The sequence below is a fragment of the Phocoena sinus genome, chromosome 7 (assembly GCF_008692025.1).
Source record: "Phocoena sinus isolate mPhoSin1 chromosome 7, mPhoSin1.pri, whole genome shotgun sequence".
Taxonomy (NCBI): Eukaryota; Metazoa; Chordata; class Mammalia; order Artiodactyla; family Phocoenidae; genus Phocoena; species Phocoena sinus.
This window is the reverse complement of record NC_045769.1, coordinates 109,711,395-109,738,817: the sequence shown is the minus strand read 5'-3', so window position 1 is coordinate 109,738,817 and position 27,423 is coordinate 109,711,395. Positions and strand designations below refer to the sequence as shown.

At 49.6% G+C, this 27,423-nt stretch overlaps 1 protein-coding gene across 2 annotated transcripts in view; it reads right to left on the bottom strand.

The window, feature by feature from the left end:
• The window catches only part of MYO7B (myosin VIIB), a 98,838-nt gene that overhangs the window by 54,594 nt on the left and 16,821 nt on the right, over nucleotides 1-27,423 (bottom strand). For both annotated transcript variants that reach the window (XM_032636484.1, XM_032636485.1), the window contains exons 2-10: nucleotides 23,427-23,468; nucleotides 17,552-17,665; nucleotides 16,373-16,525; nucleotides 14,289-14,473; nucleotides 8,339-8,460; nucleotides 7,185-7,327; nucleotides 4,943-5,056; nucleotides 2,722-2,875; nucleotides 212-288 (exon numbers count right to left, since the gene is read on the bottom strand). In XM_032636484.1, coding sequence (XP_032492375.1) covers nucleotides 212-288; nucleotides 2,722-2,875; nucleotides 4,943-5,056; nucleotides 7,185-7,327; nucleotides 8,339-8,460; nucleotides 14,289-14,473; nucleotides 16,373-16,525; nucleotides 17,552-17,665; nucleotides 23,427-23,444 — 1,080 coding nt within the window. In that variant the 5' untranslated portion in view covers nucleotides 23,445-23,468. The remainder of the gene's footprint in view (nucleotides 1-211; nucleotides 289-2,721; nucleotides 2,876-4,942; nucleotides 5,057-7,184; nucleotides 7,328-8,338; nucleotides 8,461-14,288; nucleotides 14,474-16,372; nucleotides 16,526-17,551; nucleotides 17,666-23,426; nucleotides 23,469-27,423) is intronic.

The following is a 27,423-nucleotide window of genomic DNA, read 5'->3' as shown; positions in this document are numbered from 1 at the left end:
GTTTCCGGGACTTGGTTAATGGTTAGCTCCATGGCCCCACCCTGATTCCCACCCCCAGGGCCTGCAACGCTCCACCAGGGAGCTCAGGGGGTGAGCGGAGAGCCTGGGAGAGGGGTAGGAGGAAGGAACTAGAGCCTGGGAAGGGCTGTCAGCCCAGACCCCCGGGGCTCCTCACTAAAATGGAAGCTGGCGGACATAACAGCCCAGTCACCTCCAGTAACTTCATCACGGTGGGAAAGGCGGGCGTCTCCATCACATCAGAGGAGTCCAGGTTCTCGAAGACCGTAGCTGCAGAGAGAAGCAATGACCCTGAGAGGCAAATTGGCCTGAAGTGATGGGACAGAGGCCTCAGGAAGGCAGTCCCAGATCCACGCTTAGAGACAACCGTCCCCAGGAGGGAAGCACTGCCTCTCCCAGTACCCCCTCTGAGAGCCGAGGCCTCCCTGGGGGCCTATCAACTCCTTAGCTGTAACTACTGTTAACAGGGTATGTCCCCCTCTGCTGAGATCGGGACCCTGATGCAAAGGGGAGTTTGAAGTTATTGGAGGGAGAAGGTGCTGGTGGGGCATGTGGGGTCTACTGAGGGAGAAAACCAGCCATCAGTCCCCTTCCATCCACTCTGCTGTCCATAGAAACCTAGGCGTGTTCATTCGCTTGGTCAAACAAGCACGGAGCTGAGAGGAGGAGTGGTTGGAAGCCGGGGCCAGCTCTGTTGCAAGTCTCCTGACCCACCTCCTAGTTCAAGTCCCCCCCCCTTTGGGTCCCTCCACCTTAGGGCTGCTGAGCTGGGGGGAGGAAGGAATGCTGTTTCTGTATTTTTTTTCCTTTTTAAACTTTAAAAAATTGTAAAATAAAGCATACAGATTTTAAAAAATGCATAAAATCCAAGGGCATGTTATAACGGATAATTATTAAGTCAACATTGTGTAACGACCACTGAAGCCAAAACCCAGAGCCTCGCTAACACCCGGAGCCTCCTACATCCTTTCCTGCTCAGACCAGTTCCTGCACAAGAGGCAGTATTCTCCTGACCTCCATGGAAACCAGCTCCCTATTTTCTCTCTATCTTTTTACTACCTACATATGAATCCCTAAACAGCGTTTAATTTTACCTGTTTACCTGTGTGTCATCTAACTACCTGCATTCCTTTGTAGCATTTAATTTTACCTGTTTTTAAATTTTGTGTAAGTGTGATCTATAATTGTCTGTATTCTTTCACTTGGCTTCATTTCTTCAATATCACATTTGATTCTCTTCCATGACCTGAAGCCCCCTTCTTGTCAGCACCCACGTCTGGTTCATTACATGGTCACCTAGCTACAACTTGCCTGGAGTAGATTTCCTCATATCCTCTGAGACAGTGGTTCAAGTTCATGTTTTCTATATGAATACCCAATCGCTCTAGAACAGTTTATTGAAAAGTCCATCTTTTCCTCACTGCTCTATGAATTGGTGTCTTTCATTAGATCTAAAGCCAGCCATAATCTCTTCAAATGTTGTGTATGCCCCATCCTTCTCTTTTCCTTTAGAACTCGAATCAAATGTATACTACATCTTCTCACTGTATCTTTTAGGTCTCCTACTCTCTCTTTTATATTTTCCATCTTTTTATCTCTCCACACTGTACACACAGTTTCTTCTGACATTTCCTCCTTTTTCACATTATAAAACTGGCCGTTAGGGACTTCCCTGGTGGTGAATCCACCTGCCAATGCAGGGGACACAGGTTCGAGCCCTGGCCTGGGAAGATCCCACATGCTGTGGAGCAACTAAGCCTGTGCGACACAGCTACTGAGCCCACGTGCCACAACTACTGAAGCCTGCGTGCCTAGAGCCTGTGCTCTGCAACAAGAGAAGCCACCGCAGTGAGAAGCCCGCGCACCACAATGAAGACCCAATGCAGCCAAAAATAAATAAATAAATAATTTTAAAAATATATATTAAAAAAAACCTGGCCGTTAAACTCATCCATTGAGTTCATTTTGGTTTTTTTGGTTTTTTTTTTTTTTTTACTTTAGAATTTCTATGTGGTTCCTTTTAAAATCTGTAATGTCACTTTTTTATAGTTTCCAGTTCCCTGTCTAAATTTTCAAGCTTGGTTTTTTCTTTTCTTGAACAAAGCAAGCATAGCTGCTTCGTGGTCTGTGCTCAGTAATTCCAATCTCTGAAATCTATGTGGCTCTGTTTCTATTGTCTATCGTGTCTGCTGATTCTTGCTCACGGTATCTCATTTCCTTGTTCTTGTTTATTTTTGGAGGCACGCTGGATGTTGTGTTTAAAACGGTTTAAAGGAATAATCTGTGATCTAGGTTGATGCTATTTTCTCCCACAGAGGATTGTCAGCAACTCTGTCACTCAGGCGCTTGGAGGCACTAACAAGCCAGGACACCTTAATCCGTAGACCAACTGGATGCCTACAAACTGGTTTGTAAGTTCACGCACGGCTTTGCTTACTCTGGTTCACCCTTTGGGTTCCCAGCCCAAAGTGGGGGGTGATTGATCAGAGTCTTCACCTTTGGAGGGCCCTAAGCTTTGGCATCTTCCCCCTAACCCCACAAGGCCTCCAAAATCATAGCTAAAATTTTCAATGTACTTTTCCAAGATGCCGTGACTTGGGTGGGTCCTTTGCGTGAGGACCCGCAGGGATTTTTTTCCTCCTCTGTCCCAGTCTCCCCATTCTTCCTCCCCAGGGGGTGTACTCTGGGTGGAAACAGCATTACCCATGAACTCCACATTCCCCAGGTGGAGAATGGCGGCCAGCAGCTTGCTGAGGTCCCAGTTCTCGGAGTCGGAGAACATGAGGATCTTCATGGCTGAGCGGACCTGGGCATAGTCCTTGGCGTCATTGAGTCCTTCACAGGAGGTACAGTTCCCCTGCAAGATAGGGCCTATCAGGTTTCTGAGGCCACCCCACACCCTACCTCCTCCACTGTAGGGCCAGCAAGGCAGGGATGCATCAGGGATTCAGCCAAAGGGCCCTGGTAAGTGATACTGCACTGGCTCTGGGTGGATCCCAAGGGGCCACCTGGAGGCCCAAGCTCAAAAAATACACAGAAGGGCTTCCCTGGTGGCGCGGTGGTTAAGAATCCACCTGCCAACGCAGGGGTACATGGGTTCGCGCCCTGGTCGGGGAAGACCCCACATGCCGCAGAGCAGCTAAGCCCGTGTGCCACAACTACTGAGCTTGCGTGCCATAACTACTGAAGCCCGCGCGCCTAGAGCCCGTGCTCTGCAACAAGAGAAGCCACCACAATGAGAAGCCCGCGCACTGCAATGAAGAGTAGCCCCCGCTCGCCACAACTAGAGAAAGCCCGCACACAGCAACAAAGACCCAAATCAGCCAAAAATAAATAAATACATAAATATTTTTAAAAAAGTAAAAGAAAATACACAGAGGCGGAACGGTGGTGACACAGACGCAGCGTGCTATGGTAGCTTGACAGTTGTGTGGCCACGGCCAAGTCATCAGGCTTCTCTGAGCCTCTATTTGTCAGCCATCCATGGTAACGCCTGCCTCACCCTCTGGTGGTGGGGGGGGGGGGCCGGGAACATCACGGGTTCATTCCTTTAACAAACACTTTCCAAGGCTCACTGTGTGCCAGCCTCTGGGCTATTTGTTGGGAATTCAGAAATGGAGAGACCAGGCCCTGCCCTGGGTGCTGTTGCATCCAGGAGGAGAGGCACAAAGAGAATGGCGGGGTCATAGGCTGTTACAGGCGCTGAGACCAAAGGGGGCTGGGGCGGCCTCCTGGGAGCTGGGGAAAGGCTTCCTGGAGGAGGCATCTGAGTGGTCCCTCAGGCTGAGCTTCACAGCAGCACAGGGGAGAAACGGCCAGAACTGGGCAGTGAGGTGGGAGGCACGGGTGGAAACTGCAAGGAGCCTGGCGTCGCCGTTGAGGGGGAGAGGTTGGTGGATGGTGGGATCTGGAGGGACTTGGAAACCTTGCCAAGGAGACACAAGGAGCCCCTGAAGAGCTGTAATGAGAGACGTGGTCTGTCAGACTTGCTCTGTGGGAGGTCTCGGGCTGGATGATAGATTGGGGTCAAGTCTGGAGAGAGGGGGGACCCAGGAGGAAGCTAGCACCATGGTCTAGGCAAGAGATGATGGAGGTCTCCAGGCAGAGACCCAGGAGAGAGGGCTTAGGCAGGACACAAGGTCGAGACGTGGGTTTCATTCATTCCCTCAGCAGCAAGGTGAGCCTGATGGCTGCTTGTGCTACACTGTTTGTGCATGGGGACGCAGCGAGCAAGGCCCCTGCTCTCCTGGAGCTCAAGTTCTAGCAGCACCTACGAGGACGGTGAGTGGAATGAAACGAGGGTTTCAGAGCCTTCTGTCCATAGGCACCAAAGAAAGTTGAGGCTTGTGGGGCGGGACCATGGGTTCAGTAGGAAACAAGGAGGCACACGGACAAGGGTAAGCCTCTGATGGCCGTAAAGGGGATGCCAAACACAGGAAGGCTGGAGTGGAGAATGGAAAAGGGGAGTCCTCAGTCCCTGCCCAGGGGCCCGACCACAGTTTGGGCTTTTATGAGGCTGTAAACCAAGCGTTGAGCCGGCCCTTCTTCTGTCTTCCTCATTGTTATTGAGAGGCAGGGTGGGGAGAGGAAGGGAAGGGAGAGGTGGGGAGGGAGAGGAGAGGCAGGGAGAGGAGAGGCAGGGAGAGGAGGGAAGGGGCAGGAAGGGGAGGGGGGAGGGGAAGGGAGAGGCAAGGAGGGGAGAGGCGGGGAGGGGAGAGGAGGGGCAGGAAGGGGAGGGGGGAGGGGAGGGGAGAGGCGGGGAGGGGAGAGGAGGGGGAGGGGGGGAAGGGAAGGGAGAGGAGGGGCAGGGAGAGGAGGAAAGGGGTAGGAAGGGGAGGGGGCAAGGGGAAGGGAGAGGAGGGGCGGGGCGGGGGCAGGGTGGGAAGGGGAGGGGGGAGGAGGGAAGGCGCAGCGCGGGCCTCACCATGGTCAGGTAGTGGTACTCGGAGGGCGCGCCCAGGCACAGCAGGTCCTTCTCCTCTGCGCTCATGCCCATGAGCATGCAGTAGAAGATGTGGTAGTTCCGCTCCTCTGGGGCCTAGTGGGGAGGGAGTTCCGGGGAGCTTGTAAGCATCTCGCCTGAGGCTGCGGGGCCTCAGGACTGTCTCCTGCCCCCACCCCTGTCCCAGCTTCCTTCTTCCTCAGCGGGTAGCGCTCCGGCATTGACCTGAGGGATGGCCATGCCTGGTCGCTGTCCTCCTCCAAGGCCAGCTCATCCTGACTGTTCTGCGCGGAAAGGCCACCTTAACCTTGGAACTCGTCACTCCCCGGGGCTTCCCTGCATCCTGACCGCTCCTTGCAGCCCGGAGTCACAGGTGAGGCAGTGAGTCCAGATTCAGACCCGGGCCCTCTGACTCAGAACCCCGGACTCTTTACAGTCTACGGTGAAGCCTTCCTATTCACCTTGTGACCTCCAGGACCTGGCATCCACAGGTTTACCTAGCTGGGCCGCTGCATTTTTAAACATTATTATTATTATTATTTTTTTTTTTTTTGCGGTACGCGGGCCTCACTGCTGTGGCCTCTCCCGTTGCGGAGCACAGGCTCCGGACGCGCAGGCTCAGCGGCCATGGCTCACAGGCCCAGCCGCTCCGCGCCATGTGGGATCTTCCCGGACCGGGGCACGAACCCGTGTCCCCTGCGTCGGCAGGTGGACTCTCAACCACTGTGCCACCAGGGAAGCCCTAAACATTATTTTTAAACTTTATTTCACATCCCCGTTGTGAAATTCAAACAATTCCAAGTATAGAGTGTTAAAGGGTGAGTTACTTTCTGCCCCAACTTGCCACTCCTCAACTGACCTCCTCAGAACAGTCTGATGGTCTGTGTTCCTTTGTAGACATCACTAATGTATTTACTTAGAGTATATCTATAAAAAGTTTATTTTTTAGGCAAGAACATACTTATTGTTCTACAGCTTCCTCTTTTTTTCATCTAAACGGGTCTCTTAGCCGTCTGTCTACACTGACACAGACACACCTCCTCAGCCTTTTAACTGACCCAGCGTTCCACAGTATAGATATGCCAAAATTTTTTAATCTTATCATGGACAGGACTTGTCTCTGATCTGCTTTAGAAGTCTCCTGTCCATTCCGGGGTACCTCTTCGAGGAACAAATTCTCTGAATTCACCAACCACCGTGCGAAGAATTACAAGCTTCTGGAAAGGGCAGACTTTGGAGTTGGAGAGACTACCTTCTACTAGTTCTGTGACCCTTGGTAAGTTACTTAACGTTCCTGGACTCAGTTTCTTCATCTCTACAATGGGGAGAAAGAGACCTGTCTCTCCTGGTTGTTGTGAAGGTCTAATGAGATAATGCAGGGGAAACACCTGGCACCAGGTGGGGGTCACTAAAGGTGAGCTTCCTTCTTCAGCTTGCCCAGGTGTCTGTCTGTCCTAACACACAGCGCCAGTCCCTTTGGTGGCATATCCCCAATCTGAAACATCGTGTGTGTGGGGTACATGTGCACTCATGCATACACGTGTTAGGGGTTATGCCATCATATGAGAGAGCACCTTACCCCCAACAAAGCCGTGGTAACTCAGCCGATGTGGCTGCCACACTTTGGGCTCCTTGTTACCCAGGACTGTCTACTTGGTTTGTGGGGCGCAGTGCGAAATGAAAGCATGGGGCTTCTTGCTAAGGAGTTATTAAGAGTTTCAAGATGGCAACGACAGAGCATCAAACCGAGACCGGGCCCCTGCGAGTACAAGGCCCCGCGTTGACGACACAGACCACATGCCACCTCATTTCCTGCAGGTGGTCTTTTGAACAGTGTCATCTAGGTCCTCCTGCCAGGGGCCCCAGCACACCTGATGATACATCCACCCCCAGATGGGGACTGGCCTGGCCTCAGAATTAATTATAGTAGAGGTGAAGAGAGGCCGACTATACAGATGGAAAATTCAAAAGAGAAAATCCTTGAATAAATCGTTTCCTTGAATATTGGGGAAGGACCATCATTATCCAATTCTAAGGGTCCTTGGCCCATCTCGGACCAGGGTTCAATGACAGCAAGCTAAGGCCTATGGGAGTCTGGGGTGGAGGAAAGGAGGGGTGAGAGTGATGGAAGGGACCCCTCTTGGAAGCCTCCCCAATCCCCTGACTCCCATCCTGGGGTGGGAGGAGGTTCCCCCAGGACCAGTGCAGCGGGTGGAGGCCTTACCTGCCGGCAGACCCGGGATTTCTCCAGGAGAAATTGCTCGATGCACGCCCCCTCAATCACCCCACTGGAGTTGAAGTAGATGTCAATGTACTTCCCAAAGCGGCTTGAGTTGTCGTTTCGGATCGTCTTGGCATTTCCGAAGGCTGAGGGCCGACGGATGATGCCCATGACGGGAGCAGAGAAGAGAAAATTTACTTTTACCGGGGTCCTCTGGGAAGGCTTCTCAGAGGAGGTGGCCAAGCCCAGACTCGAAGGATGGGTAGGATTACACTGGACAGTGGTGGCAGCCAGGGGTTTGCTAAGAGGAAGGCAAAGTGCAGCTAAAGGTTCGGAGGTCAGAAAGCATGGGGTGTGCTTCCAGGGAGGGAAATTCGGCTGGACCATTGGATACAGGAGGAAAGCAGTGGAAGATGGATGGAACTGTTAGCAGGTGGAGCCAAGTAGTGCAGAGCCTTGAATGCCAAGCTAAGAAGTTTGGCATTAGTCCCACAGGTGACGGGGGAAGGAGGAAACCTCCTGAGGGAGTGTGGAGGCGGATTTACATTTTAGAAAGATTGCTCAGGCTGTAGGGTGGAGGCTGGGTTAGAGAGGGCAAGCTCGCAGAGAGAGTGGCAAGAGCTGGCACGGGTCAGAGCGCAGACAAGGAGCTTAGACCAGATGGCGTTTGGGCTGTAGCACGATCCGAAGTGCATGCCATAGAGCTGTTTCTGCAAGGTTTTATCATGTGACTGCATTAAGAGAGATCCTTTGCACACACATCCTCACCTGCACACATAATTGAAAAGAATAGAGGATCTGTCTTATCAGTAGAATGCATTTGGGATCCTTCCCTGTATCAATAATCCGTTCCCAGCATTTCGCAAATTGATTTCATCTTAGAGCCCTTTGTTTTTTATTTGTTAGTTTTTGGCCGCATTGCGCGACATGTGGGATCTTAGTTCCCTGACCAGGGATCGAACCCGCATCCCCTGCAGTACGAGCGCAGAGTCCTAACCACCGGACCGCCAGGGAAGTCCCTTGGAGCCCTTTTTAAATCCTGAGAAGTCACTAAAAGAGGATGGCTTATCCTGCCCTTCCCCACAGGCACCCCCTGGCAGGAAGGTGCCAGCCCACAGGTCCTGGAAAGGAGGCTGGTCCCGTGGGTGACTGCATACCTTCCAGGATGGGGTTGGCCTCCAGGATCTGCTGTTCAATCCACGAACGCTGGCTGTTGATGGTGGCCAGGAACTGCAGGATGAGCTTGGTGGTCTCTGTTTTCCCTGCTCCAGACTCGCCACTGCAAAGAGGGCATGCAGGAACGTCAGTCAGTAGAACAACTAGTTTTCAACACCTGTCAGCTCTCCTGCAGACCCATCACATGCCCGCTTTCTGGGCCGGTCTGAACAAGGATGCTCTCTCCCTGTGCAGAAATCCCACTGCGTTCTCCCTGACGTCCCCTGCCTACTTTGTGTTAGTTTATTAGTGTGTTCATCTTTCCTGCTCGACTATGCAGGTATGGTTGTATGTGGTTCATTCCAGGGTCACTGACACAGTGTTCAGTAACTCCATGAATGAATAAGACCAGGTGATGCAATGCCCTGATAATAATGTTCTCTCTGGGAGCGGTGAGGTCATGCTGGCCAGAGGGGGAACTGCACGAGCCTTTTGGGAAAGCAGTCTGGCCTAGGTATCAAAATGCTTCAGAATTATTCTGCCATTAGTCTAAGGAAAGACTCCTAAAATCAGAAGAAGCCTTCTCCACAAAGCTTCCTGCTCATTGAAGTGTTATTTATTTATTTATCATTGAAATTACGTGGGAAGCAACAAAAATGGGGGAAATTAGTTACAGTCCATCCAGTCAGAGAACGTTGTACAGCCACTTAATCCAGGTCTGCACAGAGCCTGCGGTCACACGAGCAATGCTTACTAATTAAGTGAAGCGGTAAATGTAGGCAGTATTCAGTCAAATTTTAACCAAGTGGGTAGAGGAAGCTTTTTCTTCCAAAAATGTCTAGCAATATTTTTGCTGAGAATATTTTTCTGAAATTTTCTAACATTTTCATAGTGAATATATATTAATTTCATAATGGTAAAATATGAAAACCAGTTTTTTTCATATTTTAGGGCAGTGCAGTGGCCAAGATGGTGCTAGAGAAGGACCTTGAGCACCCTGAGCTTGCCTCCTGCCATAAGCCCCCCCAAATTACAACTATTTATTTGTTTAAAAGATTTATTCATTCTTTATTTATTTATTTATTTTATTTTTGGCTGTGTCGGGTCTTAGCTACAGCACACAGGATCTTCACTGAGGCATGCGGGATCTTTCTTTGTGGCTCACGGGCTTCTCTCTAGTTGTGGTGGGCAGATTTTCTCTCTCTAGTTGTGGTGCTTGAGCTCCAGGGCACGTGGGCTCTGTAGTTTGTGGCACACAGGCTCTCTAGTTGTGGCGCGTGAGCTCAGTAGTTGTGGTGTGCGGGCTTAGTTGCTCCGCGGCATGTGGGATCTTAGTTCCCTGACCGGGGATCGAACCCACGTCCCCTGCATTGTAAGGTGGATTCTTTACCACTGGACCACCAGGGAAGTCCCCCCAAATTACAACTATTTACAGAGAAATTATTGATGACAAAGACTGGACGATTAGAGGAAAAGAAATTCTTTAACTAAATACATAAAGAAGGGATCACAGCACAGGGAACTGGACTCAATATTCTGTGATAACCTACATGAGAAAAGAATCTGAAAAAGAATGTATAACTAAATCACTTTGCTGTACACCTGAAACTAACACAACATTGTAAATCAACTCTACTCTAATAAAATTAAAAAGACAAAAACCCCCAAACAACAACAACAACAAAACAAAACAAACAAAAATATTTGCTTAATTGTCTTGGGACTAAATGTTAAATGGCATTATGTTTAAAGAATAAAATACATTTAGTTCACAGTTCAATTATATCAACGCAAAAACAAAAAAACCAACTAAACCAACAACAACAAAGAAGGAACCACAATGAGATGGTAGGAGGGGCAGAGATGCAGTATAGTCAAGACCCATACCCCCGGGTAGGTGACCCGCGAGTGGAAGAATAATTACAATTATAGAGGTTCTCCCCAAGGAGAGAGGGGTCTGAGCCCCGCACTGGGCTCCTGAACCAGGAAGACAAACCCTCACAATGTTTGCCTTTGAAGGCCCATGGGACCTACTTTAAGAAGAGCCAGAGAGCTGTGGGGGATAGAGACTCCACTCCTAAAGGGCGCACACAAAACCTCACACGGCTTGCCTGGGGCAGAAGCAGTGATTTGAAAGGAGGCTGGGTCAGACCTGCTGATCTTGGAGAGTCTCCTGAAGGCAAGGGGCAACTGCAGCTCCCCCTGGGGACACGGCCACTGGTGGCAGCCATTTGGGGAGCTCGTTGAGCAAGTGGACACTGGGGCTGGGGGGTGCCATTGTGGAATCCTCCCTCTAGCTCTTTAGTGCCAAGACGTCAATAGTCTGTTGCTGCCAGTGCTGGCACATCTCAGGCCAAGCAACTGCTAGGTGGGGACACAGCCCCACCCACCAGCAGGAGGCTGCCTTAAGACCCCCCAGACAGCTGCCCTAGGACCTGGCTCTGTCCACCAGAGGACCTGGAACCCAGCCTCACCCACCAGTGAGCCGGCACTAGCCTCAGGAACCCCTGGGACCAGCCCACACCCACCAACAGGCCAACACCAACCTTGGAAATCCCCGGGCCCTGCCTACCAGCAGGTTGACACCAACTCTGAGACACCTTGGGAACCCAGTTCTGTCCACAGTGAGCCAGCAATAGCCCCAGGACACCCTGAGATCCAGCCCCCCTCACCAACAGACCGAAGCCAGGTTTGGGACACCCCAGACCCTGCAGCTAGCCATGGCGGGAACTGGCCCCACCCATCAGCTAGATACACTAGAAGGAACAGCAGTAGATCAGATGATACAGAGACATGGATCAGGAAGCTGGAAGACAGAGTAGTGGAAATCACTGATGCTCAACAGGAAAAAGAATGAAAAGAAATGAGGGCAGTTTAATCTGGGACAACATCAAGCATATTAAGGTTCACATTACAAGGGTCCCAGAAGGGGAAGAGAGAAAGGGGCAGAAAACATATTTGAAGGCATAAGAGCTGAAAATTTCCCTAATCTGGGAAAAGAAACACACATCCAGGTCCAAGAAGCACTGAGAGACCCAAGCAGGATCAACCAGTGAGGGCCACATCAAGACACATTGTCATTAAAATGATAACAGGATGAGAAGATACTAAAAGCAGCGAGGGCAAAGCAACAAGTAACATACAAGGGAACTCCCATAGGCTATCAGCCGACTTTCCAGCAGAAACTCTTCAGGCCAGAGCAGGTGGTACAATATATTTGAAGTGAGGAAAGGGAAAACATACAACCAAGAAGAGTCTACCCAGCAAGGCTCTCATTCAGATCTGATGGAGAGATCAAAAGCTTTACAGACAAGCAAAAGCTAAAGGAATTCTGCACCACCAAACCAGCTTTACAAGAAATGTTAAAGGGAGTTCTCTAAGCAAAAAAGAAAAGGCCACTACTAGAAACATGAAAATTATGACAGGAAAAAAGCTCATAGGTAAAGGTAAATATACAGTAAAGATAGTAAGTCAACCACATACAAAGCTAGTAGGAGGGTTAAAAGACAAAAGGAGTTAAATCCACAATAAGTAGTCAAGGGATATACAAAACAAAAGGATATAAAATATGATGTGGAAAATAGTAACTGGGCGGGGGGAGTAAAAATGCAGTGTTACTAAAATACATTTTAGCTTATGAGATCAGCAACTTAAAATAATCATGTATATATATGTATGTATAGATGTATGATTATGTATTATATATCATGTATACGTATGATTATATACATGATTATATGTATGATATATGACAGACATATCTACATAGCAATATATAAACCTCACAGAAACCACAGACCAAAAATCTATAATAGATACACACAGAGAAAAATAAAGGAATCCAAACATAACGCTAAAGATTGTCCTCAAATCACAAGGGAAGAGAACAAAAGAAGAAGAAAGGAACGAAAAGAACTACAAAACAACCCAAAGACAATTAGCAAAACGACAATAAGGACATACCTATTAACAATTACTTTAAACGTAAAGGGACTAAATGATATATATACAATGGAATATTACTCAGCCATAAAAAAGAATGAAATCTTGCCATTTGCTACAACATGAATGGACCTAGAGGGTATTATGCTAAGTGAAATAAGTCAGACAGAGAAAGACAAATACTGTTTGATTTCCGGTGGAATCTGAAAAACACAACAAATGAACAAACAGAACAAAACATCAACAAAGTTGTAGATACAGAGGACAAGCAGATGATTGCCTGAGGGTCAGGGGTGGGGGAGGAAAGACATAGGTGAGAGAGATTAAGAGGTACAAACTTCCAGTCACAAAATAAATGAGTCACGGGTATGCAATGAAACTCCTGACCAGTTTTGTTTCCCTTCCTGTACTGTTTTGAAGCAAACCTCAGACAAATACGGTTTCCTCTGAAAATATTAATTTTTTTAAAAAGTTTTGATCCAAATATCCCTGATCGCTATGCCAGGGGAGCCAGTCAGGAGAACACCCCTGCAGGTAGAGATGACTCCGAAGGAAGAGGGCTCAGGTGCCTCTCTCGCGCCCCGGGGAGGCAGTTTGACTCACGCAAACAGCCACCCGGGTGCTCTGTGCTTCGCTACAGGCACTGCCGTCCTGGCGGTGAGGCTTCCTGGCAAGACACCGCTCTGTCTTCTTTTCCCAGAGCCCTGGGTTGAAATTCCCTGTTTAACAGCTGTGTGTCTCTAGGAAAGAATGTCACCCGGTGGGAGGTTTCCCCAGCAGTGAAACGGGAATAGGAGTATCTACTACAGAGAGTTGCTGACAACGTGAAACATGATAACCTAAGCTGTAGGACTTCGTTCCAGTCTCTGTTCCAAGGTCCCCTCCTCAGAGAGGCCAGCCCGATCTGCCCTTTTACCTAAAGCAGCGGCCCCATCGCTCTTTCTCCTCTTTCCCTGCAGTGTTTTCCTCCAAAGTTCTTATTACCCGCTGAAACAATTTGCTTGTTTGTTGCCTGTCTCCTCTTCTAGAATGTAAGGTCCACAAGGCAGGGATTTTAGTCCCTTTCCTTTGCTGCTGTCTCCTCATGTTAGGACAGGACAGGAGACAGAATTGGAGCACAAAACCTCGAATGAATGAGTGAGTGAATGAATGGGTGAACGGACGGATGAGTGGACGAATGAACGAATGGGTGACTGAGTGAATGGGTGACTCTACTAGAGAACTAAGCAAGGTGTGCTGGAGCCAAATTCCCTCTCCCCACTTTCTTTCCCACTCTGCCTCCCTTCCATGGGTACCGGGAGGGCAGAAGGCAGAGAAGCCAGGCCAGGCCCGAGTCTCTGAAGCAGCAGCATCACCTGGACTGGAGAGGGACACATCCCTTCTGGGCCCAAGTACCTGAGATCTGTCCTCCCTGAGACTTGCCCTGAGGTTTTTTTTTTTTAAGATTTTTTGATGTGAACCATTTTTAAAGTCCTTATTGAACTTTCTACAATATTGCTTCTGTGTAATGTTTTGGTTTTTTGGCCCTGAGGCATGTGGGATCTTAGCTTCCAAACCAGGGATCGAACCCATGCCCCCTGCATTGGAAGGCGAAGTCCTAACCACTGGACTGCCAGGGAAGTCTCCCTGAGGTGGTTTTTGAGGGGCCTCACCTGTTGGATCCTTGCACCCCAAGTGCCTATCTTGGGTCCCATTTGTAAACCAACCCATCCCCACCCTTCCTTCCTCGTCTCAGGAAATATTCACAGAAGGCTGGGGCGGTCCAGGCCCTGATGATACAGTGGAAGAACAGGTTCTGACGGAAGGCAGCCTCAGAAGGACTTTTCAGGGTGGAGGGGCCACGGGGGCCAGATGCAGGGGAGCTCGTGGCCATGAAGGGGGGTGTTTGCAGTTGAACGGGAGCCCCTAAGTCACACACTACTCTGGAGAGGTTTTGGGAGAGGAGATGCGCCCTCCTTTATGAGATGCTCAGAGGCAGTGTCTGGCCCACCTGCCCGCCCAGGACCTCACCTGATAATGCAGCACTGGTCCATCTTGTGCTGCTTCATGTTGAAGTAGCAGTTGTTCGCGATGGCAAAGATGTGCGGTGGCAGCTCGCCCACGTGGCGCTTGTAGTACAGCTGCACCTGCTCCACGGTGTAGAGGGGCAGCACCTGGTACGGGTTCACGGCCACAAGGATGGAACCTGTGTACGTCTGGGGAAGGGAGAAGGTGGTTAGTGACCCCTGCTCTGAGGATCAGCTCTGCCTGGCCCTGATCTTGGCCTTGGATGCCACCCCCCGAGGGCCACCAGGGCTGGCTGACTGTGGCGGGGAGGCGGGGTCTGATTCTGGACCGAGAGACGAGACCCTCAGCAGCTCAGATCCTTCACCAGGAAAGAGAGCTCCCAGGCAGGGGTGAATTCGCAGGGACGTTAAATGAGGTGGTCGTGCTTCATGTTTGGCGCTCTGTCCGGTATTCAGAAGAGGCTTGATAAAAATGGACTGAATGGGGCTTCCCTGGTGGCACAGTGGTTGAGAGTCCACCTGCCGATGCAGGGGACACGGGTTCGTGCCCCGGTCCGGGAGGATCCCACATGCCGCGGAGCGGCTGGGCCCGTGAGCCATGGCCGCTGAGCCTGCGCGTCCGGAGCCTGTGCTCCGCAACGGGAGAGGCCACAACAGTGAGAGGCCTGCGTACCGCAAAAAAAAAGCAGTGGTTAAGAATCTGCCTGCCAATGCAGGGGACACGGGTTCGATCCCTGGTCTGGGAAGATCCCACATGCCACGGAGCAAGTAAGCCCGAGTACCACAACTACTGAGCCCAGCGTGCTGCAACTCCTGAAGCCCGTGTGCCTAGAGCCCGTGCTCTGCAACAAGAGAAGCCACCGCAATGAGAAGCCTGCGCACTGCAATGAAGAGTAGCCCCGGCTCGCTGCAGGTAGAGAAAGCCCACGTGCAGCAACGAAGACCCAGCGCAGCCAAAAAAAAAAAAAAATGGAGTGAATGTATGAAGCAAGTCTTCACCTGCCTTTCACAGGGGCCTCCGTGAGGCTGGGCCACCACAGTAGCCCTCATGGACCCCTCCTGGACCCTCCCACTCATCTGGAGCCTCCACTGGGCCTGCCTGCCCCTCTGGGTTGGGACGGGGATGGCCATCTCAACAGTCATGTTCTCATGACTTGTCATGAAGTCGTGTCTACGTTTTCATTTTAGGAAGGGAGAGGGTAATCTCTCTGGCTCAGGGCTATGACAACCACCAGATAAAAGAATGCAAGCATAAGCTCTTTGGAAAAGATAAGCTGCAGTTCAACTTGGATAATTGTTGTTTTAGGTCCCAGCAGCTGAGGCTCACTCATCCAAAGTGGACTCAGAGTACCCCATCCCCATCTCCTTCCCGAGGGTCTCCTCCTTCTCCTCTCCCAGCCCAGCCCTCTATTCGGGGGCCCCTGCTCACTCTCCCACTCCTCTGAGCATCCCAGCATCAGGGCTGGTCAGAGGTCAATGAGCCACCTCCCTCTGAGAAGCCCAGGCAGGTGGTGACTTCCCCGGGTCACACCCACTCACGGCAGGGCTGGTGTCAGTGTTGGAATACCACCTCCCCTGGGAGGTCTGCATTAGAACAGGGATGAGACCCTCCCATCCACCGCTAGGCTTTGGGAGAAGAACCCGCAGTTACCTACGCGGCCCTCCTGGTCATCACGCAACTTACTTCATAGGAGGGCAGAGGTCTTCTGCCTGGTGACCCTGTCTCTGCCACATACCTAGGAAGGAACCAGGCAGAAGACCACGCCCCACGCCTTCAGTCCACTCGGCCGTCAGAGCAGGCCTTCTGCTCAGCCACAGAGGAGCGAAGAGGCAGCAGTAACTGAGTGCCTCCTATGTGCCGGGTACTGAGCTGGCATGCTGCATGTCAGCCTTCTGTACACTCGAAGGCTTTATCCCCCTGCTTCTTTCAGACTGGGGAGCAGAGATCGATGAGCATCCTCATACTGTGAGGGCGTGGGGAGTAGGGACTGAGCCAGGTGTGCCCGGGGCATAGTTTGCTTCCCCAGCCAAGTCAGCACGTGTGGCCCCAGCGCACCAGGGGGCCCCATGTGGCCAGGAGGGACTCACGTAGATCTTGTCCTGCCGGTAGCGGATCAGGAGGTTGTGCACCATGCCCGCCTCGTTCAGGTCCCCCAGGAGGATCATGTCATCCACGCCCTGAGCAGAGTTGGGGTGCATGGGGCTGAGGGTGCCAAGGTCCTCTGCTCGGATCCAGTGTTCCTGGAACAAAGGGCACAGGCTTTCCTGAGCGGGGGTTGTCCCGGGCCAACCTGTCCCCCTTGTCCTCAATGGATCAGACGATCTAGTGGCCGGCACCTGGCCAGCTTTGGTCTGTGGTGAAGGTCAAGGGATCGGCTCAGTCCGAGGCTGGAGTCAGCACACGTCTAGGGCCGAGGGTCAGTGTGCACTGAGGGTCAGTGATTGGGATCAGGGGCCGTTTGCAGCTGGGGAGCCTCACAGATGGTTGGAATAAAAGTGTGCAAGTAAAAGTGTTCTTTAAATGGCATGACATCATTTTGCAAATAGAAGGTATTATTGTTAACATTTGACTGGCTTCCAATCTGTGGGGCTCACAGGTCACAGTCTAGAATTTTCTCCTTGGAGGCCAAGTCTCCACATGCTTTACTTTGAAGCACCTCAGCAAAGAGGCTTGCCCAAGGAGGACTTAAATGACCCGCTGGACCCCTCACTCTGCATGCCCTTCTCCACTGTCGCTCCCCTGCTGCTCCGCAGCCCCCCAGGTGACGGAGCTCGCTTCCTAGCAGGTCACCCTGAGCTTCCTACTCTCTCTTCTGGGCTGTTTTGCTCAGCGTGAGCTGGGCTTCCTCCATCTTCTCACATTCCAGGGCCTCCCCTCCAGGCATCCTTCTCACCTTTCCCTCCCTCCTCCTGTCCTTCCTGCTCAGCTTCCTTTACTTTGCAAACAATCTTCCTGCCCTCCCCCTCTCTCTGTCACAGCCCATTTCCCACTTCACGCTTTCCTGCTCCCCTAATTGTCCTAATTTCCATCTGCCAACACACTCCCTGCTTCTTCACTATAGAAGCAGTTCCCAAGACAGACACACAACGTTCACCAGGACGGGGACTTCCCTGTAGTCTGTCCTGCCACATGGGTCCCTGACTTGGGCTCTCAAATCCCTGGTGCTGGGGGCAGCACCAGAGAAGGGAGGGGGCTCGGGGCCCAGGAGGAGTGGGGGGATGGGGCTGAAAAGGCTGAGCCCCTCAGGAGAGCGAGGCCATACTGACTTTGTATTCATCATCTTCAACCAAGATCTTGCCAGGCTTTGTCTCTTTGATGATGCCCCCGATGGGCACGCTGGTCTTGTCAGCAGAGGTGAAGTTCAGCCACACGTGGTCACCCTGGAGAGCAGAGAGGAGTCGGTTGTCAGATGCTTGATCCACCTTCCCCTTCCTGCTCAAGACTTACCTCCCCGGGGGGTGTCCCTTCCAACCAAGAGATCCCACAGTGGCTGAGGCATGCTCTCTCCCCCTTCCCCTCCTCCTCCTTTTTCTTTTTCTTCTTCCCTCTCTCCTACCCTGCTCCCAGCCCTTTCTCACTCTTGCCAGGAAGTTAATGGGAGGTGGCAGGGGAAGCTTCCCTGGCCTAGCTTTTTGCAGGAAAGTATCTCTCTGTGAGGTGCAAAAAGAGAGTCTTTGCCCTGCGAATAGCCCTGTAGCACCCAAACCCATTGGCTGGGGAAAGACAAAGACTAAAATCTCACTAGGTTTGTGCCTGGCCTGCAACAGGGCATTGACCCACAGGAACCTCTTTCTAATCCAAGAAAGCTCACCCTGCTCAAAGAGGAGGAATCCCAAAGGAACAAGCAGAGATCCACATGCAAATATACTGAAATTCAAAAGGAGGAAATGAGCAGGTGAATAACACTCACCAGGGGAAAGCAAACTGCCACAGAGCAGTGGAAGGTTGTGACCAAGTATCTCACCATGATTCCAAAAAAACTTACTGAGGTGTGGAGCTGAGGCACGAGAGCTCAGAAATTAGACGCCGAGACAACTGAAAAGGATGGGACGTGAGTTGGCAGAGCTCAAGAAAGAAAGGGAGGTAAAGAAGTAAACATGGGCCAGAGATGAAAGCAAAACTGGAAGCAACAACAGGGGCGTAAGCACTTACTAAAATCGTAGTAAAGATCATAGAAGACAGGAGGAGAAAACTGAGCAAAGTGACAGGGAAATTTTCAAAATTAGGATTAGGAAAAAAAGGATAGATATGGAAGGCAGACAAAAACACTAACAATTGAAGTGCACAAAGAAGAACATCGGGGAAAAAAACAGAAAAATTACTTAAACATAAAATTCAAGACAACTTTCAAGAAATTAATGAAGCCTTGAATCTATGGATTGAAGACACACCATTATTTCTTTGAAATAATGACAAAGAAAAATCAACTCCAGGACATAAAGGTATTGGACTAAAAAATTAAGAAATAATTTTTTGAGGGGTAGGCAGACAAAAAGACAAGTTCACTTATAAGGAGATAATTCAGGACAAATTCAAATCACATACGAGGGCCAAATATCTCCTACAAAGATCTCAGGAAGAGAACAATACAGCTGTTAGGATGGCCGTTATAAAAAAGTACAGAAAACAACAAGTGTTATTGAGGATGTAGAGAAATTGGAACCCTTGTACACTGTTGGTGGGAATGTAAAATGGTGCAGCCACTGGAGAAAACAGTATGAAGGTTCCTCAATAAATTAAAAATAGAATTACCATGTGATCCAGCAATCCCACTTCTGGGTAAATATCCAAAGAAATTCAGAGCAGGATATCAAAGACATATTTGCATTCCCATGTTCATTGCAGCGTTATTCAAAATAGCCAAGCAGTAAAAGCAACCCAATTGTCCATTGGCAGATGAACAAATAAACAAAAATGTAGTATATGCAGTCGTGCCTAAAAGTACTTGGGGGATGGATTCCAGGAGCCCCTGCAGATACCAAAATCCATGGATGCTCAAGTGCCTTATATAAAATGACATAGCACAATGAATACTACACACCATGGAATATTATGCAGCCTTAAAAAAGAAGGAAATCCTGTCACGTGCTACAGTGTGGATGGACCTCAAGGACATTATGCTGAGCAAGAGAAGCCAGTCACAGAAGGACGCATGCTGTATGATTCCACTCATGGAAAGTATCTGGAGTAGTCAAAATCATAGAAACAGAAAGTAGAAAGGTGGTTGTCAGGGGCTGGAGGACGGAAGGAAAATAGTGTTTAATGAGTAGAGAGTTTCAAGTGTGCAAGATGGAAATGTTCTCTGTCGCACAACAACGTGGATATACGTAACAAGACTGAAATGTACACTTAAAAATGGTTAAGACGGTAAATTGAACGTTGTATTTTTTACCACAATAAAAAAAAAAAAACAGAAAAAGAAATCCAATAATTTTTTTACCCAGCCAAATTGTCTTTCCAGTATAAAGATAACAAACATTTTTGAAGATACAATATTTTCCCATAAGCCTTTTGGAAAAAAACGATTAGGGGACAAACTTCAGTCAACAGTGCAAAGAATGAAGATAGGTCCACACCAACACACACATCAAGAAATTTCAAAATACTTGGGACAAAGAAAAGATCATAAAAGCTTTCAGAGAGAAAAATAAGTTTTATACAAAGCCTCAAGAATTAAAATATTGTCCACCTTCTCCATAGCAAGGCTGGAAACCAGAAGGAGTACATGTCTTCACAGTTCTCAGGGAAAATTACATCTAGTATGGAATCCTATGCCCAGCTGACATTCAAATGTGAATAAACATATTTTCAGACGTGCAAGTTGTTAAAAATACTTCATATGTATCCTTTCTCAGGAAGCTATTACAGGTTGTGCTTGATCAAAACAAGGGAGTAAACCAAGAGAGAGAAGAACCTTGGGTCTAAGAAAAGGGATTCAGTGCAAAGGAGAGGTGAAAGAAATCTTCAGGGTGGTTGTGAAGGAGACCCCAGGACAATTCTGAGATGTGTGCCTCAGAAGTAGAAGATGCCGGTTTAGATATGGCCTCAGCAACGCTGGGAGAAACTTCTTCCTGAGGATGAAACTGATTGAACTCCCAGATGAATCACTTTGAAAGGACATTGACATATCTGGGAGAAAGCTGGGTGGCGGGGGGCGGGGGGAGGTTATGTCGTCATAAGTACAGAGAAAACAAAGCAGATAGGGCAGAAGGACAATTACAAAGTCTAGCAAAGGGAAGCACAGCACTTACAATACATTGCAGGGCTCAGTCCAGAGGAACATTTTCTTTCTTTCTTTTTTTAAACTTTTTATTTTATATTGGAGCATAGCTGATTAACAATGTTGTGTTAGGGACTTCCCTGGTGGTACAGTGGTGAAGAATTCACCTTCCAATGCAGGGGACGTGGGTTCGATCCTTGGTCAGGGAACTAAGGTCCCACATGCCGTGGGGCAACTAACCCCGTATGCCACAACTACTGAGCTTTAGTGCCTCAACTAGAGTGCACATGCCACAACTACAGAGCCCACGCACCCTAGAGAAGAGAAAACCCACAGGCCACAACTAGAGCGAAGCCCACACACCACAACGAAGAGCCCACGTGCTACAAAGAAAGATCCCGCGTGCCTCAACCAAGACCCTGCGTGCCGCAACTGAGACCCGACGCAGCCAAAAATAAAAACAAAAACAACAACAAAAAAATAATGTGGTGTTAGTTTCAGATGTACAGCAAAGTGATTCAGTTACGTATATACATGTATCTCTTCTTTTTCAGATTCTTTTCCCATTTAGGTTGTTATATAATATGGAGCAGAGTTCCCTGTGCTCTACCGTAGGTCCTTGTTGGCTATCTGTTTTAAATATAGCAGTGTGTACATGTCAGTCCCAAACTCCCTAACTATCCTTCCCCGCCCCTGACGCTTCCCCCTGGTAACCATAATTTCGTTTGAGAGGAACATTTTCTTACACAAAACAAGTAAGCTCTGTATGTAGATCTAATGAAAACTAGGATTTAACAATTTCGGGAGGAAGGAGAGATAGTATGAGTGCTGTGGGCGGGCGTTAGGGGCAAGGAGCTAAGGCCCTTCTCACCTAGTGGGAAGTCAGTAATAGGTGATGCCTGGAACCAAAAACTCAAACAGCCCTGTACCCACGTTCTTTAGAGGCACAGAGGGAAGTATCAATGAATCGACTAGAAGGTCGAGGTGGTCACCTCTCTGGAAGAGAAAGTGGGGGACTGATTCTTCAAACTGTGTGCCCAAGACAACTTAATAGAACTAAAAGCGAAATGAAAAAGAACAGTAAGGAACAGCTGCCACAGGATGCAGAAGACCAGCCTGAGAAGCGTACTAGATTCAGTGAACTAATTGAATCACATCAGGAACCTCAGAGACCTAGAAAAGCTTTCTTACAGCAAGGATAAAATTCCAGTGTGAAAATTGTGGCATGCAGCTGAAACAGCGGGCAAATTACCAAATGAGAAGATTATCAGTCAAAGAGAGATGATGGGAACTTCCTTCGTGGTCCAGTGGTAAAGAATCCACCTTCCAATGCTGGGGATACAGGTTTGATCCTTGGTCAGGGAACTAAGATCCCACATGCCGTGGGGCAGCTAAGCCCAAGTGCCACAACTACTGAGCTTGCACACCTCAACTAGAGAGCCCACGTGCCGAAGACTACAGAGCCCACGCGCTCTGGAACCCACGCACCATAACTACAGAGCCCACGCGCTCTGGAACCCGCACACCGTAACTACAGAGCCCACGTTCCCTGGAGCCTGCGTACCACAACTAGAGAAGAGAAAACCCGCACGGCACAGCTAGAGAGAAGCCTGCACGCCACAGCGAAAGATCCCGCACGCCTCAACGAAGATCCCGCATGCGTCGAAGACCCGACGCAGCCAATAAATAAATGAATACATAAATAAATAAAAAGACAGATGATGGGTATCTCACAGTGAACTTGATATTAACCAGAGACGAAAAAGAGAAAGACCATTTCCAGTCCACACTTAATGATAAGGTGTCAGGCCAACATGAGCTGGAAAAATAAACAAAAGAGCTAGAACATGACTTTTGTTCACTCCATTTGGCCAAAGCTCTCCTAGGAAATAAATGAGAAGCCGAGTGCAGAAAATAGAGCTGCTTCATGAACTCTATTGGAAGAAAAAGATGACTGTGCAGAAACAGCTGGATCAGGAGAAGAGTGAGCGAGAAGAGATAAAGCAGAAGCTATCAGCTGCAAAGAAAGTAAAGTCTATATTGAGATTCAAGGAACAGAGGATGAATTACAGAAAGCAGAGAGATCTACGTGACCTTCGTTGTTCTTTGTGATAAGAAATACCTGACGACTGGCTGCTACCCATGATGCAGAAAGTTCCTTCCCCAGCCTGAGACAGAAATTACTACAAGGAAACTCAAAGACCCAAGGCCGTGAAGAATCCACTTCCGGGAGACCTGATCCTCAGTCTTCCGAGGTGGGCTGGCTCTTCCGGACATTGGCTGATATGGGTGTTGTGCCCTGATCCCATGTGCCCACCTGCCATGTCTTCTCTTCCCATAGAAAAGATGGGCCTAGAGATGCCTCTGTGCTGCCTTTACTTAGATAAATGAAGGATCCAACCAATGAGAAGTACCCTGTCAAGACATTTTTTTTCTGTTCTTTTATTTTTCATTCTATTTTATTTTTAAAATTTTTATTGAAATATAGTTGATTTACAATGTTGTGTTAGTTTCAGGTGTATAGCAAAGTGATTCAGTTATACATATATGTATATATTTTTTTTACGTTCTCTTCCATTATAGGTTACTACAAGATACTGAGTATAGTTCCCTGTGCTATACAGTAGGTCCTTGTTGGTTACCTATTTTATATATTGTAGTGTGTTTTGTCAGGACATTTTAAGCCCTGAATATAAGTAAGGGATTACTGTGCAAGTGTGGTCCCCCTGCCAAAGTCCAAAGGTTGGCCAAGGTCATTTTCTTTAGGTAATACAATCTGTCTCGTTCCTCCAAACTCCCTGTCTCCGGTATTCTCCTTATAGGGTCTCAGTGCCTCTCTTCTTCTTTCCTTGGGAGTGATTTGACTCACCCTGTGGCAGCTCCCACGAACAACCCCTCGATGGAAGAGATGCAATTCTTACCAGTCTCAAGCCCGACATCCTGAGGCAGCCACTCCTGACAGCCTGTGTGCAGAGAGAAAGCAGAATGTCAGTCCTCGTGGCCCTGAGTTGGAGCCCTGGAGGGGAGGAGCCACCTGTGTTCATCAGCGTGGCTCTGAGCGCCTGGCATGGGGCCGAGAAATGACTCTTCAATGAGTGGACGGATGAGTCATTGTCCCACCGCAAGTGTGAGAGGAGGCGCCCTCAGCTTCATCCATCCTATCTCATCTTTACTGAACGTCTATGTTGCACTTGGCACTGGGCTCAGCTGGGAGTGCGGTGGTTCTGAACATCCTTAGGACACCATCCCTGCCATACAGAAGCCCAAGCTGTGTCTGGTCAGACATCCGTGAATACCAGTCATCACCCTACACCACACGGGGTGCTGAGGGAAGCAGCCAGCAGAACTAGAGACACAACATACTTGATCTAAACCTCACGGACAGGGGCTTCCCCGTTGGCACAGTGGTTAAGAATCCACCTGTCAATGAAGGGGACACGGGTTCGAGCCCTGGTCCGGGAAGATCCCACATGCCGTGGAGCAACTGAGCCCGTGCGTCACAACTGCTGAGCCTGCGCTCTAGAGCCCACGAGCCACGGCTACCGAAGCCCGTGCGCCTAGAGCCCGTGCTCCGCAACAAGAGAAGCCCCCACGATGAGAAGCCGCGCACCTAAGAGTAGCCTCCGCTCGCCGCAACTAGAGAAAGCCCGCACACAGCAACAAAGACCCAACGCAGCCAAAAATAAATAAGTAAACCTCACGGACACCCCCAAAACACAGATATCCCCCATTTCACTCATGGGACTCAACAAAGGAAAGGTGACCCGTTGATCAGTAGCACAGCTGGGGATTCAACCTGGACCTGCCTCCTTTCAAACCTGTCCGCAGCACCTGGCAGGCCTGTGTAGCTGCCAGCAGGTGGGGGAGGGAGGGGAGGGAGGGGAGGGAGGGGAGGGAGGGGAGGGAGGGGAGGGTGGAGGCCCTGATCTCAAGGAGGAGCCCCACCCATCCCCAGCCTTGCCTCACTGAGCAGCGGGAGGCAGGTACTGGCTTTTTGTTCATCATATGCTCCCTGCTTCTAACACAGACTTGCTCCAAGGAGGGACCCAGGAAATAGTTGTTCAGTGAAACAGAGAACGAAGCCCTTGGAGAGGATGTCCTTTGACAATGGTTTTGCCAGATTTGTAAGAATTCACAGTGGAAGGAAAGAGGGGCCTTCTCGGGAGTTCCCTGGTCGCCTAGTGGTTAGGATTCAGGGCTTTCACTGTCGTGGCCCGGGTCCAATCCCTGGCCAGGGAACTGAGATCTTGCAAGCTGCGAGACCAAAATAAAAGGGGGGGGGGGCGGAGCGATTCTCTAGGGATGCTGCAACTTTAGCAAAGGCAGAGGGAAAAGTGCAAAGGATGTGAGGGGTCAGCACATTTGGGTTGAGCAGACCAAGCTGGGAGGTAAGAGGAGAGTAGAGGTGTAGGTAGTGGGTGAATGTGACAGAGAATCTTTGCCACTCTGTTCTGCTGGACAAAGAATTTTCTTATTCCAATTTTTCTTCAGTGTGTGAGCATTTATATGTTTATGGCAATCTAATCCTCCTAGCATTTGTTGAGTGCCTACAATGTAGAAGGCGGTAGTAATCGGATTGAGATTCCTTTTTAAGGGTCTGAGGCTACTGCTCTTTCAAGGGGAGGCTGGTCCATCTCCGCGCCTCACATACTGCAATGAGGTGGTGGGTGGGAAAGACGCAGAGGGCATTGCCTGCCTCTCGCTCCCCACTGTGGCTCTGTCCCCTCACTTCTCCACCCCAGGTAGGAATCTGAGGCTCATCCACGTTCTTTAGCTCTGTCACCCTCACCCATGGCACTGACCTCCATGGACATAATCCCTCTCCAGACACCAGGATGTGTCCCATAGGTGCCCCCCCACCAGTCCTGCCATCCCTGGGGTATGAACCTGCCAAGTGTTCTGGACTCCCACTCCTCTGGTCCCCAGACTCCACTGACCTCCACTCCCCCACGACTAGCCCTGGTCTTCCTGTGTCCCAGAACTTCTCCACTTCAGAAGCCATGTCCTCCAGCTGCCACCCTCCAGCCACACCCCAGGCCAGCACCAGGCCCTCCGCCCATGGCCAACTGTTCCCTCATTTCATCACGACCCCTCAGCCCTTGCTTTTCTCTCCATTCTATCAACCGGGCATCCGAGCTTCATTTCTATCCCAACCTGCCTAGAAACTGACTTACATCTCTTCTGGAACAAAGTGGTTTTATAAGTACCCATAAACGGAATACAAAAATAAAGTACAGTAAGCTGCACTCTATGTGGACCCCTCTGGTCCACGCTTGTCTTGTGAATGTTGTTGACTCCTGCTTGTACCTTGCAAAGTCCCGGCACCAAGCTGAGCACACCAAGGATGGGTCACGCCATCTTGACGACAGTGGCCAGCACCTCCCCTACGACCTTAGAAATGTTCAGGGACACTTGAGTGGGCCCTGGTCAGCTCTTTCTGGAAAAAAAACCCCAACAACACTCTTATTTCAAATCTCCCTCCCACTACTTACTCTGCAGAACACCTTGACCTGTGTCATTGAAAGAAGAGAGAAAAATCACCCTCAGCTTCCAGCTCTGCCCACTCCCTGCCTTTCCCTATATCTGAGAACATTTAAGGGACTGCCCAGGGGAAGGGGCCCCCTGACAGCCCCACACTAACCCTTCCAGCCCTGCCCTCTCTGGCCTCCTCCATCAGGGCTTTTGCTTTATCAATTACTCTGGTGGTTAAAATACTCCCACCAATTCTTTGACACTGCTCCCTTCCAAATATGGAGACTCATTCTCCCTACTGTGGATGTGGATTTAGTGACTCCCTTCTAACAAATAGAATAAGGTCGGAGTGATGGAGTATAGCTTCTGAGACTAGTTCATAAAAGGCTCTGTGTCCTCTTCCTTGCTCTGTCTGAGATCACTCGGCCTGGGGGAACTTGCTGCCGTGTCATGAGGATACTCAAGCAGCCCCAAGGAGGACCCATGTGGTGAGGAACTCAGGTCTCCAGTCAACAGCCAGTGATCTTGAAAGCAGATCTTCCAGCCGTGGTCAAGGCTTCAGATGACCAGAGCTCCAGCCAACGTCCTGACTGCAACCTTGTCATGGGCTGAATTGTGAACCCCTCTCCAAGTTCATATGTTGGAAGTCCTAACCCTCAGTACCTCACAATGGAACTGTATTTGAAGATAAAGCCCTTTTAAAGAGGTGGTGAAGTTAAACTGAATCTGTGAGGGTGGGGCGTAATCCTGATACCCTTGTAAGAAGAGGAAGAAATACCAGAGCTGTACATGCAGAGGGATGGTCATATGAGGACAAAGTAGCAAGAGGGTAACTGTCTGCAAGCCAAGGAGAGGGGCCTTGGGAAGAACCACCCCTGCCAACATCTTTGGTCTGAGACTTCCAGCTCCAGAAGCTGAATATAAATGAACCCTAGAAAATGAATACAAACCACGTGAGTGTTCCTGGCCCAGAACCACCCAGATAAGCTGTTCTTGGATTTCAGAAATTGGGTGAGGAAATAAATATTTGTCATTTTAAGCTGCAAAATCTTGGAGTAATTTGTTATGCAGCAGTAGATAACTAATACAATTACCCCTTCCTCTCACATCTTCATTCTTTCTTACTCTTCTGGTTTTCCTCCCTGCATAGAGATACAAGTTTTGTCTATCTTAAAATGAATTTTCTTGGCCTCATGACCGCCTCCAGCTATTGCTCTCCTCTTGTTTCTATTCCACAGCTGAACTGCCTGAAAGAGTTGCCCCACGATGCTGCCTCCACTGTCTCACCCTTCATGCCTTCCCAAGCCTTGGGTCACACACACATACCCACAAACGCTGCAGCGACCCCTCCAGGGCTAACATTGCCCAAGTCTATGACAGGACTTTTTCAACCATGTCCTGTTCCCTGAGCACGCCCCCTTGGCTTCTGCAGGACTACACTTCCCT